The 16,104-nt window shown below is 32.8% G+C and overlaps 1 protein-coding gene across 11 annotated transcripts in view; it reads right to left on the bottom strand.

Moving 5' to 3' along the window:
• The window catches only part of LOC145246120 (phosphatidylinositol 4-phosphate 5-kinase type-1 alpha-like), a 397,047-nt gene that overhangs the window by 84,698 nt on the left and 296,245 nt on the right, over nucleotides 1-16,104 (bottom strand). For 6 of the 11 annotated variants that reach the window (XM_080107962.1, XM_080107967.1, XM_080107964.1 and 3 more), the window contains exon 16: nucleotides 309-508. In XM_080107962.1, coding sequence (XP_079964088.1) covers nucleotides 309-508 — 200 coding nt within the window. Of the gene's footprint in view, nucleotides 1-308; nucleotides 509-7,489; nucleotides 7,577-16,104 lie in introns of all 11 variants that reach the window. The other 5 variants (XM_080107960.1, XM_080107963.1, XM_080107959.1 and 2 more) reach the window with 1 other exon arrangement.

Consider the following 16,104-nt stretch of genomic DNA (forward strand, 5'->3'; position numbering starts at 1 on the left):
TCCACATAGTCACCACCATTCTCAATGCAATTTTTGCCAAGAATGCCATGATACATCTCTACTTTCGACGTACGTCCAGTACAAGGTTGCTTTATTAGAGTCTCACACACCATCAATATCTGTAACAGAGACAAAGTTTTCAGGTCAAGAATGCATAAGTTTAGTCATCATAACAATGTAATTGCAATTCCCATCTAATTTATTCGGGCAGAATAAAAAAATAGAAGGCATTACTTTTTGAAATAATTCTCATATATATATATATATATATATATAGGTGATAGAATAATGTAATCATGTTTTCATACCTAGTACATCACTAGAACAACTTGGACTAGAGGTTGTATAGCTGGGCGTACCCTCCGTGTACTCAGTGTGGGTAGGGGTGGACTCTGACAAGCTGAGAGGAGGAGAGTGACCCAGACTGCTGGCTGGAGGGAAGGCAGCTCCGCTCATGTCAGACCTTGCTAATGTTGGACTTGATGATGTAGTGTACATCATATCTGATCTGAAAACATAAGAAATGAGAATATACAATTTTAAAAATTTTCATGTTTAATGATAGACATACAAGGTGGAACGATAAAATTGTCCCCCCTAAAGAAAACAACGCTACAGCTTTAATTTAAAACTTTTAATGAAAAAAATCAATTCAGGTAACTTGATTATGTAGTAGAGCTGACATCTATTCAATGTAGCTGCCTTCAGCCTCAATCACCGCTTCGATACAGGTCCGGGATTGGGAGTATGCCTTTTCCACAAGCGCCAGCAGGAGTTCTGTGAATACTTGGCAGATGACAGCGGTCCGGCTTGCTTTGATGTTGTGGGAGGTCATGTTGGTAATGTTCTCAACGTATGACCAAACAAAGTAATCTAGCAGGTTCAGTTCAGGGGTCAGGGCAAGTGGGGTTCCAGTGAGAGAAGGGTACAAAGTCATAGCACGCATTCTGAAGCCTGGGTCTCTTTGGACTTGTGGGCCAGTGCCGAGTCTTGCTGCCACGTCCAGGATCTGCCAGCGGCCACCAGATTGCACCAGGAGATCACCACACTCTTAAGCACATCCAGATACACTTTGGTGTTGACTTTCAATCCGACTTCAAAGATGTTAGGTGGCATTATGTAGACCTCACTTGAAACGACACCAAAGACCATAACCGTGGCCGGAAACTTTATTGAGCTGTGCCTTCAAGTGTTGAACTGTTCAGATTTGTATTTTGAGAGTGCTGGCAATGGTCCTGTTGTTACAACTTGGATCAGTAAAGAGTATGAGTTGTGCAGTGACGCATCTCCGATCTTGCTTGTTAAACATTGTCACTTTCAGACATGATAGAAGGCTCCTATCGCTCTTGGAATTTGTACACAACTGGCCAACTAGTAGATAGTCTGCAACAATAAAAGAAAACTGGTTTTCATCAAATGGAAATGGAATCATGTTGTCTTTTCTAGGGCGACAATTTTATCGTTCCACCCTGTAAAAACAGTAAACTATACGTTTTTTTTGGGTTTTTTTTTTTTTTTAGATGAAGATTGATTACTTGAATTCTTTGGACTACTGTTCTCATCTTGAGCATTATTTTCAAGTTTTGGTTGATGTAACCGCAAGGACCTGTGGCATAGTCTCTCCTGGAGGTTGAAGATTCAATCCTCAGTGCAGGCAACACTCAAAATACAATTGTGAACTTCATAGGATTTCTACCCAGTTATGGTTGATGGAAAAGAGCATGCTACCCCTGAGGATTAAATAAAGGGTTGCGTTCAACATTCTGTGCCGATTCCCAAGTTTGACAAAAGACATCCAAAGAAGATCGGACGTTACATTGACTGAAACATTTTGAAAGTAACACTCAAGATGAAAGTAGCAATTCAAAAAAAATCGAAATAATACAAATAATCAATCAACACCTCAAAAATGCAAGAAACTTTTAAGCAATAAAAAGAAAAATAAACAACTGATTTTAACAAGAGACTGAATCGAAATACATCATTGTATAATCATATTAGGTTTAACGTTTATTTAACATACCAGCATATGTTGAACGGCTTTTACAAATCGATTTCCAAACTATCTCTGGCCAGGTCTTTATTTTCCTCTCAAATTCATCCTTATTATTTCCTATGTCTACCTGACTGACCCTGTTACCGCAACTGCTCTACATCTAACCCAAGCATCTCTAACAATTCTAATGCGACAAAGCCAATAAAATCTCCCTGTTCTAAGACTCACATTACACATCCATCGTATCATTCTCATCTCATTTCTCTCCATGCAACACCTAGCCTCAATCCTCACTGGCCAGGTTTCACTTCTGTACATGATCAAATTTATCACTTCCATCTTTTTCTTAGTCTCTCTCTCTCTCTGCCCACTGACATACTTCAACTATTGTATGACAATCACACATCCATTCTTTTAGCATCATATTCGGTTCAACACCCGTTTTACATTTTCACATGCATAAGACAGTTTTTAAATATTCACTTCCAAACTAATCTATCTCTGGCTAGGCCATTATTTATCCCTCTTTCTCTCTCATCTAATTTTATTATGTACATGTTTTCCGCTGTGAACTGAACCTGCTACCTCAACTGTTCTACATATACTAACCTAAGAACTTTCAGCCATGCTTTCAATGTGACCATACCATCAAAGTCTCCTGTTCTGCACATACTATACTGTCCAGATTTAATCTTCCTCTACGGTCATCTGATTTAGGCCTATCTTTAAGACTCGTACATCCATCATACCATTCTTGTATCATTTCTATTCATGCAATGCATGTCCTCAACTCTCACTGACCAGGTTTCACGTCCATACATCAGCGCACTATTCTTTCAATGTGACCATACCATCAAAGTCTCCTGTTCTGCACACATCTTATACTCTCTAGGATTTCTTTGAGATTATCAGATTTAGGCCTGTCTTTATGATTCACATTACACATCTGTTGTATCATTTCTCTCCATGCAACACTTGTTTGTCAGGTTTCATTTCCATTCATAACTAGATTACACACACATATGCCTGGTAAACTTTTCCCTTTGGTTGACAATGGTAATACTATGCTGGTTAGTAATGACAGAACCCCATCCACCTCTGACTCTTTTAATTAACATTTCCAATCATGATTTGCTTGCATGTTTTCTTGGAATTTACACAGAAAATAGAAAAGCTTATGTAGAAACAAGTGAAGCATGCATGGTACCCCGTGAGTGCACAGTGAACAAGGCATAAAAAATGACTAAGTTCAGCATTTGCCCCCCCCCCCTATTTAGCACCAAAAGCCCTCAGAGGATGTCAAATCCTGGTGAAAATGAACAAATAGTGCAGTTCTATGCCTTAACATATGTAAATTTGAGTTCTGCACCATGCACAAAAAGAAATGATTGTCCATCATTGCCCCCCCCCCCCTTCAGCCCCAAAAGTCCCCAAGGCCTTAACATATTTAAATTTGAGTTCAGCACCATGCAAAATTGCTAAATAGACATACACAGAAAATTTTGGACAAATATAGTAAAACAGTCCCAAAAATGGAGTGTTTTTATTAGCCCTAAAAGAGTCCTTGGGGCACACCCAAGAGTTATCGCGAAGTATAGACAAACAAAATTATATAAAAATCACAACTTTTCAGGAAGTTTTATAAAAATCCAAGGCATCAATTTTTTTTTTTAATAAGGACAAAAGTGTCAATTTTAGCCATTTTAACCCGAAAGGCACTCCTGGGAGGGGAGGGGGGGGCAACAGGAGTTTTCTCGGAAAATCCGTTCTGTGACTTTTTTTTTTTTTTTTTTTTTTTTTTTTTTACTCATATCATGTTTAATGTTTATGCAAAATTTTTAAAAATTCCAAGACTAGAAAAGTGCAGACAAGGGTGAATTTACAGATCAACCCTCCTTTTGTCGGGGGACCAATATTAAAGAAATCCAATGGAAGTAAGTTTGTTCTTCAGTAGATAAATTTTAGAAATAAATGCTTCAGCCACTTGAAGAATTACAACCATCCAAGGGAAGTAACTCAGTTCTAAACATTTTCATAGTTATTAAGAAAAATAAAACATTCTGACATTTGTGCAAGATTTGTTGTGTATTTATTAAAAACAGGAAAATGCATGCCCGAAAATGCATGAATAATACAATAAAAAAGCTTTAGACAACTTGAAAATTTATATTACTTGTAAAAAAAATAATTTATATCTATTTATATAAGAGGTGCCTTCAATAAGTTTCCAGACATTTTTTGCACATGCATTTAAAATTGTCATAGACTCTTGAAAATTCAGTACGTTATTGCTATACATCTTATGAGATGACTGATCAAATGAACAACTACAGTAGGAATTGGAATACATCCTACTAAAGCCTGATTATCACAGCTGGTGAATTTCAAAAATGCGATCTGGGTGTGAGGACACTGTCGAAGAATGATATTCAATAAAATTCTGTTTTAAACTTGGAAAAAGATGTCACAGAAACGCGTGGAATGCTTCAGACTGCTTTCGGGACACCTTACATGAATCGAGCATCAGTTTTTGAGTAACATAAGGAAGCCTGTGACAGGGTAGTTACAGGTTTTCAATGTCTATTTTCAAGGCTATCTCCAGACAAAATTTAAGTTTTCCAAACAAAATTTGACAATCCACAGCGATTTGAAGAAGTGGTCAAAACTCAAATATACAACAAATAAATGTTAGCACAGTCAATAAAAGTTAATTTATAACCTACTTTCATCATTTTTTGGTGTTTTTAAATAGTTTTAAATAGTTTTTGTTCTGTGTCAAATATGAACTCTCTTTAAGAATTTTAAATTTCAAACCAAGATGGATCAGCTGGCCGAATTTTAAATTATCATAATTTTGTTTTTTGCAGGGTGGCAGTATTCGCTATTGGAGAGTCCCATCTGCAAAAGGAAGTATTTTTTTTTTTAGGGTGGGGGGGTGGGGGATATATTTATGGTGGCTGCCACTACTCCTCCCGTTGTGCCCCACACCCCCAAAAATTACATTATAAATGAAAACAAAAATAGATGGAGATTTGAATCTTTGTAACAAAACTACCCAAAGTAGTTTTGTTACTAAGGGACATAACTCTTGAATCCATAAGGGACATAACTCTTGAATCCCCAATAATATTATGCAATTTCAGAACAATGTATTTGGATTTTATTTTTAATACTTAAAAAATATTTTAATGGTATTTTTCTTAAGACTTAAAAATAATTTAATAGTATTTTATTTCAATTTTATTTTTAGTACTTCGACAAAAATTTTTACTGGACATAAAGAATACAATTTTCAAAGTGTTTTCAAGACATTTTCCATATTTTCAAGGATTTTTCAAGGTAATAATAGAAATAAAGCCATTTCAAGGCAAAAGTCAATATTCAAGGACTTTTCAAGTCTGTGCAAACTCTGTAAATATTTCAATTTGTTCAAAAATGAAATATGTACTTTCTGAAAATAAAAAGTTAATATTTATTTTAAAAAACCTGCATTTACTTAAACAAATTAGTGAATTTATTTTTGTAAACAAAAAAAATGAGAATTTATTTTTGCTAGATGTAAGTATTGTTTAAATTTGAATTGAAACAATTTATTTGCTTATAATCAAATGCTGCAGAAAAGGTTAAAGAAAAAAAAACTGATTTTATTTCTGATAAGGGTGTTATATCACCAAAACTTAGTTGATTATAAACAAATGTTTATTTTAAACTAAAAAATTCTGCATCATACGGACTTTCTAAACTTACACATTTTAAGTTAAAAATAAATATTTAAGTTAATAAATTACCGAAAATTGTATAAATATTTGAAAGTAACATGAATTTTTGTGCAATTACTGAATTTAAACAAATTTTTTTTTTTTAATTTGAAAGTAATGCAACAGAAAATATTAAAAATTTCAACATTTAAAAAAAATGTTTTTAAAGTTTTTTGGTTAGAATTAGTAAAAAAAAAAAAAAAAAAAAAAAAAAAAAAAATAGTAATAAAAGCTGCTAACCTTATTTAAACATAACTTTAAAATATATTAAAAAAACATAAAACCTTATTCAAACAAAATTTTAAAAAACAAAGTTTTGGTGGATTTCGATACTGTTTTACAAGATTCTTATGCATATGCAAGGAACATTGTCTAATTTGTGAATAACTATAATGATTGTGAATTGGTGCTTGTGTAGGTTGGGGATTTTTTAAACCAATGCATTTCAGGTGAAAACATTGCATACTTATGCGTCACATCAAAGTTTGTATAAATTCAAAAAATTACAAAAAAAATGATCCAATAGAATATATGCTGGATGTATTTTTAACAAAAAAATTATCCACAATTACATTGACATATTTTGTTTAAAAAAGGTGGACTATTAAATTAAGTCAAGGGGAATAAGTCAGTTTGTCATACTGAATTGGTCACACAACTTTCATAGTAAAACATACGATAAAACTCAATAAATTCTATTTTTACTTGTAATTATTTTTCTCCCAGATCCTTCGGGTATATATCTTGTCAAACTTGAGAATCTGTACAAAATTTCAAATAGAACACTTTATTTAATCCATAGAGGTAGCATGCTTTCAGTCCATCAGCCATGACTGGATAGAAGTTTTTATTTGTAGTTTTGAGTGTTACCTGCACTGCGGATTGAATCTTCAGCCTCCAGAAAAGTAACATTTATAACTGAATTTTAACAAGTACCTTATCCACTAAGCTACAGGCATAGTGTTTGGACTTTTATCGAAGTATTTGGATTTGTATCAAGTCATGGCTGACAGAATTAGAGCATGCTATCCCTGTGGGTGAAATAAAGGGTTCCGTTCGAAATTCCACACAGATTTCAGATTTCGACAAGGTACACCTGAAGAAGGACAGAGGTTACATCGATTGAAATGTGAAAATGCCACAAAAAACACTGATAATGTGAACAATAGTACAAAGAATTTAGATAATATGAATAATAAATCCGCATCTTAAAAATTCAGAAATAACATACAAATTTTTTTTTTTTTTTTTTAATCTATGCCAGAAATTGTATTGAACATTTCTTTGTTTTCTTTAAAAAGCAGATATGACTTTAGGTGCTCCAAATCAAAAAGTTATTTTTTTACTTAGTGAAAACATAAGTGCAAAATTGCTGTTAAAAAAAACTTTTAAAAAAATACACATGCCATCAAATATTAAGCAGGGCAAGACTTGCTTCCATATTTTTCATTAGCTTTTTTTTTTATATAACCGCAATAGAAAGTTCACTTTTGTAATTGAAGTTCAAAAAGAAAACAAAGAAAAACCACAATAAGAGCAGAAAGTTAAGGAAAACATATCAAAGGGTAGATAAGAAATGCTAATCAACAGGAATTCACACACATACACACACACACACTAAAAGCAATGTAAACTGCATGGGAAAGAAAGAAATCCAAAGTGCTCAGCAAAAAAGTGGGTGGGGCAGAAGGAAGTGAAGAGGCAGAATTAACAACCTCCGGGTGGAAAATACTACCTTTTACGTAACCTACTCGGTGGCGAGTTAGAGTAGGTGGAGATATGAGATGGAGCATTGACCATGGAGCATATGCAGCCATCCTCTCTAAAACAAGAAAGGAAAACGTTATATTACAAGCCATATGGAGGGAGACTTGATCTGTGGCACTGAGACCGATGGCCACTGTAGCAAAATTGAAATACGTGCTGTAGCCGAACAAAATGTGACATTCTGAACAAGAGTCGCTGAAAACAGGAGAACCAATTTGTTCGAAGAGGTATTTCTTGGAACTAGTTAAATGAATCCAGATTCTAAATTAAAGTGCAGCATCTGAAGAACAGATACTACACTTTGATCTTGACCAAATTGTAATGATAAGCAAGCATGTACATCTTATCTAAGTTGTGGTCAGCACAAGAAAGAATATGCATCATTTCTTTTGTGTTTTACACCAAACCTTCCCCGACTTTGCATGCAATCATTCAGCCTTGCTGTTCTCATTGTCAGGTGTACGTACTTGCAGTCCTGCGGGTTAGCGACCAATGAGGTCGACTGCATGTAGACTAGATGATTCTGAGACATAATTTTCATGAGCTCTATATGAAAGTCCAACTCACCTAACAACTGAACCGCAACTGAAATTTAAATGTAATAAGAAAAAAGATCTTGCTGAACAACTCCCCACTTAGGTTGCCTCTGCCCATGAATCAAGGCCTATCAAAGTAACTTCTTACATTTTAGTGGCTATATGCTTTGCTCGAGATGAACAAGTGTAAAAAATAAAAATGTGTGTAAGTAATTTGATGCCTTGTGTATTCGTGTATTCATTCTTCGGGGCCTGATGCGGTGGATAGAGACGTTGAGTCTCTACGGTTCCAGGTAAGCAATTTTAGCGGTTTCAATCCTATCCAAAGCAGGCCGAAGGATTAGTTGGTCAAAACATGGTGAGGCAACAACTATGGAAGGTAGAAACTACAATTACAGTTACAAGACTCAGCATTTCTATCCCGTCACGGTTAATCACCTGAAGAAGGCCAGAGGATGAGTTGGCTGAAACGTAGTAAATCAGTAACAACACAATGAAGATAAGGATAACAGTATGCCAAAGAATGAATACACAAATTACAAAGCCTCATTTCAAAGGATAAAAGAAAAAAAAAAAATTAAATTAATATTAAGATTTTTTGTTCCTTAGAAGTGCTGGTCGAGTTTGAATAAAATAAATACGTATTTATACGTTTGAAGCCAAAACAACGCATTATTACAAAATAAACAGACATTTATTTTGTTTGTAAATTTATATTGAAATATAAATTTCAAACAAAATGTCTGTTTATTTTGTAATAATGAGTTGTTTTGGCTTCAAAAGTATATAATACATATTTTATTTTATTTAAATTAATATATATATGTACACAGGCGCAGAAAAAAAAAAGTCTGCACTTTTAATTTTTTCAAAAACTGCAAATTTAAGCTAAATTTAATGTAACTCTTTAAACAAACTATACCTCATTTGATTGGCCTTTTATTCTTCTATAATTTTACCTGATTATATTTGATTTTTAATAGAAATATTCTGCTGTTCACATTAATTTAAAAAAATAACTTCATATTGAGGAGGCAAAAAGAAAGTCTGCACAATGGAAAATTGTTATTTAAATGTAATTTTAGGACATTAATGCAACACAAATACAACAGAAACACAATGAACTAGTTAATGTTTAGTAACATAGTCCTTCTGCAATTTGACAGCCTGCAATCTTTTGGGAATTCCTTGAATTAGACTGCAGCAATACTCCGGGGATAGGGCATCGCACTTTTCTTTAATTATTGTCCAATGTTCTTCTAGATTTGAAATTTTATCAAAAACAACACAATGAAGATAAGGATAACAGTTTGCCAAAGAATGAATACACAAATTACGAAACCTCATTTCAAAGGATCAAAAAAAAAAAAAAATTAAATTAATATATATATATATATATACATATATAATGTAATAATAGCAATTGTACATATCGATGTATTTGTCGATGTAAAAAAAAACAAAAAAAAACATGGTAATATCACTAAATAAGGTTTGTGGATGATATGAGAAAATAAGTCAGTGTAGACATAAAAAATGTTTATTTTCTTAAACATTATTATATGAAGAGTCATTTTGAATAAAAAGTTAATTTATTTTACTCATCTAAACTTGCACGAAATGCACGATTAAAATGTGTAAACATTGAAGGAGTAATAATGAAGATGGCTGCCACCAAGAATTTCGTAGAGCAAGTTGCAGCCTTAACCTTGCGATCAAAAACTAAGATCGGGTGAAACAAAATGAACCGAGGATAACCTGACAATGAAAGAACTTTTATAAAAATAAAATATGCATCAAGTGCGCTTGAAAGCCAAATCACAACGTAATATTAGGAAAATAAACAAATATTTTACTTGTTTGAAATTTATCACAAATATATTTCAGAGGTATACTCCATCTTCAGTGTGTTGTTTTGTTTCTTTTTTTCCTTTTTTTCTTCCTTGCCATGTTGTAACTTCGGAGCAAGAAGTCTGTTTGTATAGAGCCGCGCGTTGTTTCTAGCGGTTGTACTTTGAATTGTTTGAACAGTGCGTAGGCAATGCGAGAATAATGTCAAGGATTAGAGTTCATATAGAAACGTTTTAATTTGAGTAACGCGCGGCTCTTTACAAACAGACTTTTCTTTCTCCAAATTTACAACCTGGCAAGGAAGAAGAGAAAGAAAAAAAAAGAAACAAAAGAACACACTGAAGATGGAGTCTACCTTCGAAATATATTTGTGATAAATTTCAAACAAGTAAAATATTTGTTTATTTTCCTAATATTACGTTGTGATTTGGTTTCAAGCGCACTTGATGCAAATTTTATTTGACTCAAATTAAAACAACGTTTCTATACAAACTCTCATCCTTGACAAACTTTTATTAATGCTTCTATAAGTAAAAAAAAATTTTTTAAAATAATTTGAACTTATTTTTACTTATGTAGAATAAATGCAAGAAAAAACACATGAAAAATAATTTAAACTTTTAAACAATTTTTAGTTTAAGTGTAATTTTTTTTATATACTTTACAATGACAATTTTAACAACTATTTTTTTAAGTAAGAATTTCTTTTTAATTTAAAATGAAAAATAATTTAGCACAAATGCACGCGATGCAGAAAAGAAGGTTGCTGAATTTATTTGTGCCTACTCGCTCTCCCCGCATAAATTCATAAAGATACAAACTAAACAGATTCACTGACACCCCATCGGTAAAAGCATACATAAGTTTTGTTAAATGGTACGGTTTTGGAAATGTTTTTCACTCTTTGTGTATACCAATCCTTTTTTTAAATTAGAAGCTCAATGTTTTTTGAATATAACAACAGAGCATGTATAAATAATGGCCGTCAACACAATACACGCCCATATAGGTTTTCTTTGCTTATTTCTGAATTTTCCACATTACAGTCTTATACATTTTTCTCTTTAAGAACTTTCTGTTTTTTCTAATGAGTCAATGGAATAAAATATTCAATATTGACATACAAATATTGATTGTTCCCCGTGAACGAAACAGATCTGTAAAATTATTGATCTAAATAAGCACCATCAGAATCAACACGCTTTCGCCAATGCAAAACAAGTGTTTTTTATGCCAGTAACATAAAAAATCTTGCGTTCTGGCGATGACGAAGTCGCTGAAGGCATTTTTGATATCGCTTAGGTTTTTGAAGTATTTCTCATGCAGAAAGTTGTTGAGCTGCTTGAAAAGGTGGTAGTCAGTAGGTGAGAGGTCTGAAGAGTATGGCTGATGAGACAGTTTTGTAGTCCAATTCGTTCAACTTTTGCAGGGTTGCTTTAGCAACGTGCAGTCGAGCATTATCATGGAGGAGAATTAAGCCTTTTCTGTTGACTAATGCTGGGTATTGTTGTCGAAGTTTCTGATGTATTTTATCGATTTGCTGAGAGTACTTCTTCACTGTAATGATCTCGCCCGTGCATTAAAAAAACTGTAATAGATGAGACCAGTCGCGAGCACCAAGAAGTCAGCATGCCTTTCTTTTGGCACAACTCTGGCTTCGGAAAGTGTTGTAGAAATTCACCAGGGTCTTACCACTAAGCTGAGTGTCACCGGTTGTTGTAAAGAACCCACTTTTCATCGCAAGTCACAACTCAGCCAAGAAACGAGCCGTTCTTGTTGTATAAAAGAAAGGAAGATGACACTTCATAAAGTCGTTTCTTTTGGTTGTCGTTTAATTCATGAAGCACCCATTTATCAGGTATTTTTGTCTTTTCAATCTCTCTCAAGTGGTTGGAAATCATTGTATAAGTTACGTCTAATTCAGAAGCAAGTACTCAAACAGTTGTGCATGAATTGGCTTTGATTAAGGCTCTTAATTGATCGTTGTCAACATCCGACGGTCGACCACGACGCTCACCATCTTCAAGACTCTATAATATATATATATATTATTTTCGGAATGTGAGAGATTATACAATTATTTCCAGTCCAACAACATTACTGCCTACAACTAACAAACTAAAAGTCCAAGACCAGAGTTTCGCCCTCATTTGGGCTCATCAATTAGACATATCCAAACTCAGGGTTTGAAACCCAAGCCTCTTACATGCGAAGCGAGCTTTCTACCACATGAGCACCTGCACTACACAGAAAAAAGTCTTAACTAGCACAGATCAAGCAAACTGCGGCGAAGTCCATGTGGCAGAATACTCGCCTCGCATGCAAGAGGCTTCAGTTTCGAATTCCAAGTTCAGATATGTTTAACTGATGAACTGAAATGAGGGCAAAATTCTGGTCTTGGACTTCCGGTTTGTTGGCTGTCATGGGCCTTGTGAGCTGCAGCGTTGTTTGACTATGAAAACAAAATAATAATAATAATATATATATATATATATATATACACACACACACACACAGTGAGTCACGGGAAACGGATATTTTTAGAATACTCCTTGCAGAGTTTTGTTTCCTTAAAAACATCCGTTTCCTGTGACTCACCGTGTATTATGGAAGATCAGGTCAAATCAAGATGGTACTAAAATTGGATAAAATGCAGACCATATGTAGACATACACGTTTGCCCTTTCACATGACTTGTTGCACTCCACTGTTTCTTTGCAAATAAATTGGATGTAAACGTGTACAACTCCGTAAAAAGGAAAAAAGCTTTTGCTAAGAAATGTTCTAAATAGAATTTCTCTTTACAAACAAACAAAAAAAAAACATGTAATTTTAAATCAGGAAAAAAAAAAAATTAATCATTTACACAATATTTAATCTGCAATTTTTATTCTTGAACTAGCAATGTTTTAATGTACTCAAACTAATAAAAACTAAAATGCATAGTATGAATGGACTAGATCTAATAAGCATTGAGATGGAAGAATCTTTTTTTTTTATAAAATAATTTTTTCTATCAATCTACTTCTGATGTGCATGAGGATTTTACGTGATTCTGAAGCAAGAGTTGCTCAGATACTAATATCGTCATGATTGGTCGGAAATTATTTACAGTTTTGGCAGAATTTCATTGCTCCAATTACTTAAAATGATACTTTAATAATAAAAAAAAAAAAAAAACTATATATATATATATATATATATATATATATACTAGCCTGAGTGCCCGGCTTTGCCTGGGTGTTGTGAAGTGTGTGTTGAGCAAAAAAGAAGTGGTAGTAGGCAGGCTCGAACCCGTACCGTGAAGGAGGAAAAGAATGCAAAAAAAAAAAAATGTGACGTCTTTGCCATTGCATACATCGCCAAACTGGAAGTGGCGAAGGTTTAAATTAAGGCTAGTCAATCGAAAAGAGGGGGATGACTTTCGAAAAAATATCGGCGAAAAAAAGCAACCCCCTCCTTGTAGAAAAATGCCTAATTGAAGGAATTAATGTTTTTAGCCAATTTTTAGATATTTACCATCCAAAGGGTTGAGTTTCAAAATGATAACAATCTTGTGAAAAACCGTCGCCTCTTGAAAATTTTAGGCAGACAAACGTACATACATATATTTAAACAGACAGGTGAGATTTATAATAGATATTAACTTCCTTCAATCTTGACAGGTTATGGATACACACTGTAATAGTGCCTGCGCATGGAATTTTTGTAGCAAGAGTTGCACAATCACCAACCACACCTCTCCTGAGTCAGCGTTGTTGAATACCAGTGGCAAGTGGATGTTCATGACGACTGGAAACAATGCTGAGATGAGCGGAGAGCACATGCAGCACCTAAAATTCCCAAATGGTCACCCCTCTAGTACTAGCCAGGTTCAACGTTGCTTTACTTTGATGATCTGATGAGAACCGATGTGTCAACGTGATTATATAATCTATAATCTATTCATCTATAATTAATTTATTATTTAAATAAATTAATTACAAATAATACAGCCCAAAAATGTGGGGGCGATTAGAATATAAACAAAGGGCAGATAACCTCTCCCTTAAAAGGAGTGAAACAAAACAAACACCACAGTATCGCTTATAAAAAAGTAAATAAACAACCTTATATATATATACTATTAGTGATGGGACGATTCCAATATTACTGATTCTGATTCTCTATAAATTTCTAAATATTTAACTATAAAATTGTTATTTTGTTCCGATTACCGTAAAAACACAATTTAAATGTGCATATATTTTCTCAAACATAAAAACACACTTGTGTGTGTTTTTTTTTTGGGGGGGGGGCAGGGGATCTATAAATTTTAGTTTCACTGATAGCTTAAAATCAACAAATATTTGTTATTTCATTATTACTACCAGCAGTGGAAGATTTTGTTTTAAACAAAATCAAATAAAAAAAAAAAAGATAAAAGGAATCGTTTTTGGCATTGGAAAATAAACAAATTTTTCTGATTCTGATATTCCTTAAAGTTCGAAGTTTTCTGATTTCCGATTGAGATTTATTGTTCCAACACTAATATATATTCATTCAAGCACGTCTTATTGAACACGACAGAGTTGGGTTTTTTTTCTGATTTTATTAGATAATATACAAAATGCCATCCGAAATAAAAAAGACCGCTCAGCGAATTGAAAAGTTATCCAAAAAAAATCAGAAAAAAGAAACACTGTCGTGTTCAATCAGACATGCTTGAATAATGACTTGCTGCCAAAATATACAAAAATATATATAGTTCTGTGGAAATATATTTTCTTATAATATATACTAATCCTTATTTAAAAAGCTCAATGTAATTATAGAGCAATATAATGAATGAATGACAAAAAGTCTATATTCCAAAGTTCATGATGTTGATCATCTTACAATTTATTCCTTTAATTCAGTTGACATTTATAATACTTGAAAGTATCTGTTTCATAGCACAAAATCGATCACTTAATTATTATATCAATCAGTGAATCTATTATGCCCTTAACTCATCAGAAGAAATAGCAACAATCAATCCGTCAAAAGGAAATAAAATTTGTTTGGATATGATCAAAAAATCCGAAAATTGGAAGAGAAACTATAAATACCTTATAACACCTTATGCCATTTTTCGGTCAAATTTACATAACTAGTTTTTTAACAGTTTATAATATTCGATTAGCAAAGTCACTTAATCGCGGCATGACTTTATTGCAAGAAAACAAAATTCTGTGTAAATGGTTTGTTTGTATTTCTTTTTAAATATTATTACATGATGAATCTTTTCGAGTTAAAATCTATTGAGAAATACACATTCCGTACTGAGAAATATACAGTTTAAATCTGTAAGCGTTGTGTCTTGAATAACACGTTTTCAGGCTTGTTGAAATAAAAAACGAAACACTGATCTGAAATGCAGAACGAAATGATATTCCATCTACTAGAATAACAAAGTGCTTGATTTGTTTTCTAGTTCAGTTTTGGATGTGCGTTTAGCTTTTTACAACAACAAGCCGTAATCCTGAAAACATGTTATTCCTTACCTAATGTATAGATATTTAAATTGTGCATTTCTGAATAGATTTTAATTTCAAAAGATTCTTTATGCAATAATATTAAAAATAAAAAAAATTCTTTATGCAATAATATTAAAAATAAAAAAGATTCTTACTGGCTACACATAATTTTTTATGCCACGATTTAATGACTTTGCCGTTTGATGTTATTTATTTGTAATTTATTGTCTTATTTTATATAAATAAGTGCAATGGTTTCATCAAAATTAACAATAACTAGTAGAGCAATGTTTGATGGGCCAAGTCACTAAATCGCGGCATGACTTTATTGCAAGAAAAAATTCTGTGTAAACGGTTTGTTTGTATTTCTTATCAAATATTACATCATGAATCTATTTTTTTTTTTTTTTTTTTAAATATGTAAGCATTAGTTAAAGAATTACAAATTATTCAAATGAGATGGATCATTTGGACGGTTTGTAATTCTTCAACTATTGTTTACATATTTAAAATAAAAAAAAAATAAAAAATCTGTGTAGGCATTAAAAATATATTTTTTTTAATATTATTGCATGAGGAATATTTATTGATTTTAAACTACCAGTAAAACTAAAACATATAAATCATGCCCACAAGTGTATTTTTTATGGCTGAGGAAATATAATTTAAGAAGTGTTTTTACGGTAATCAGGAAAAAT

Source organism: Euprymna scolopes, chromosome 23 (genome assembly GCF_053919585.1).
Source record: "Euprymna scolopes isolate OS-2025 chromosome 23, ASM5391958v1, whole genome shotgun sequence".
NCBI classification, from domain to species: Eukaryota; Metazoa; Mollusca; class Cephalopoda; order Sepiida; family Sepiolidae; genus Euprymna; species Euprymna scolopes.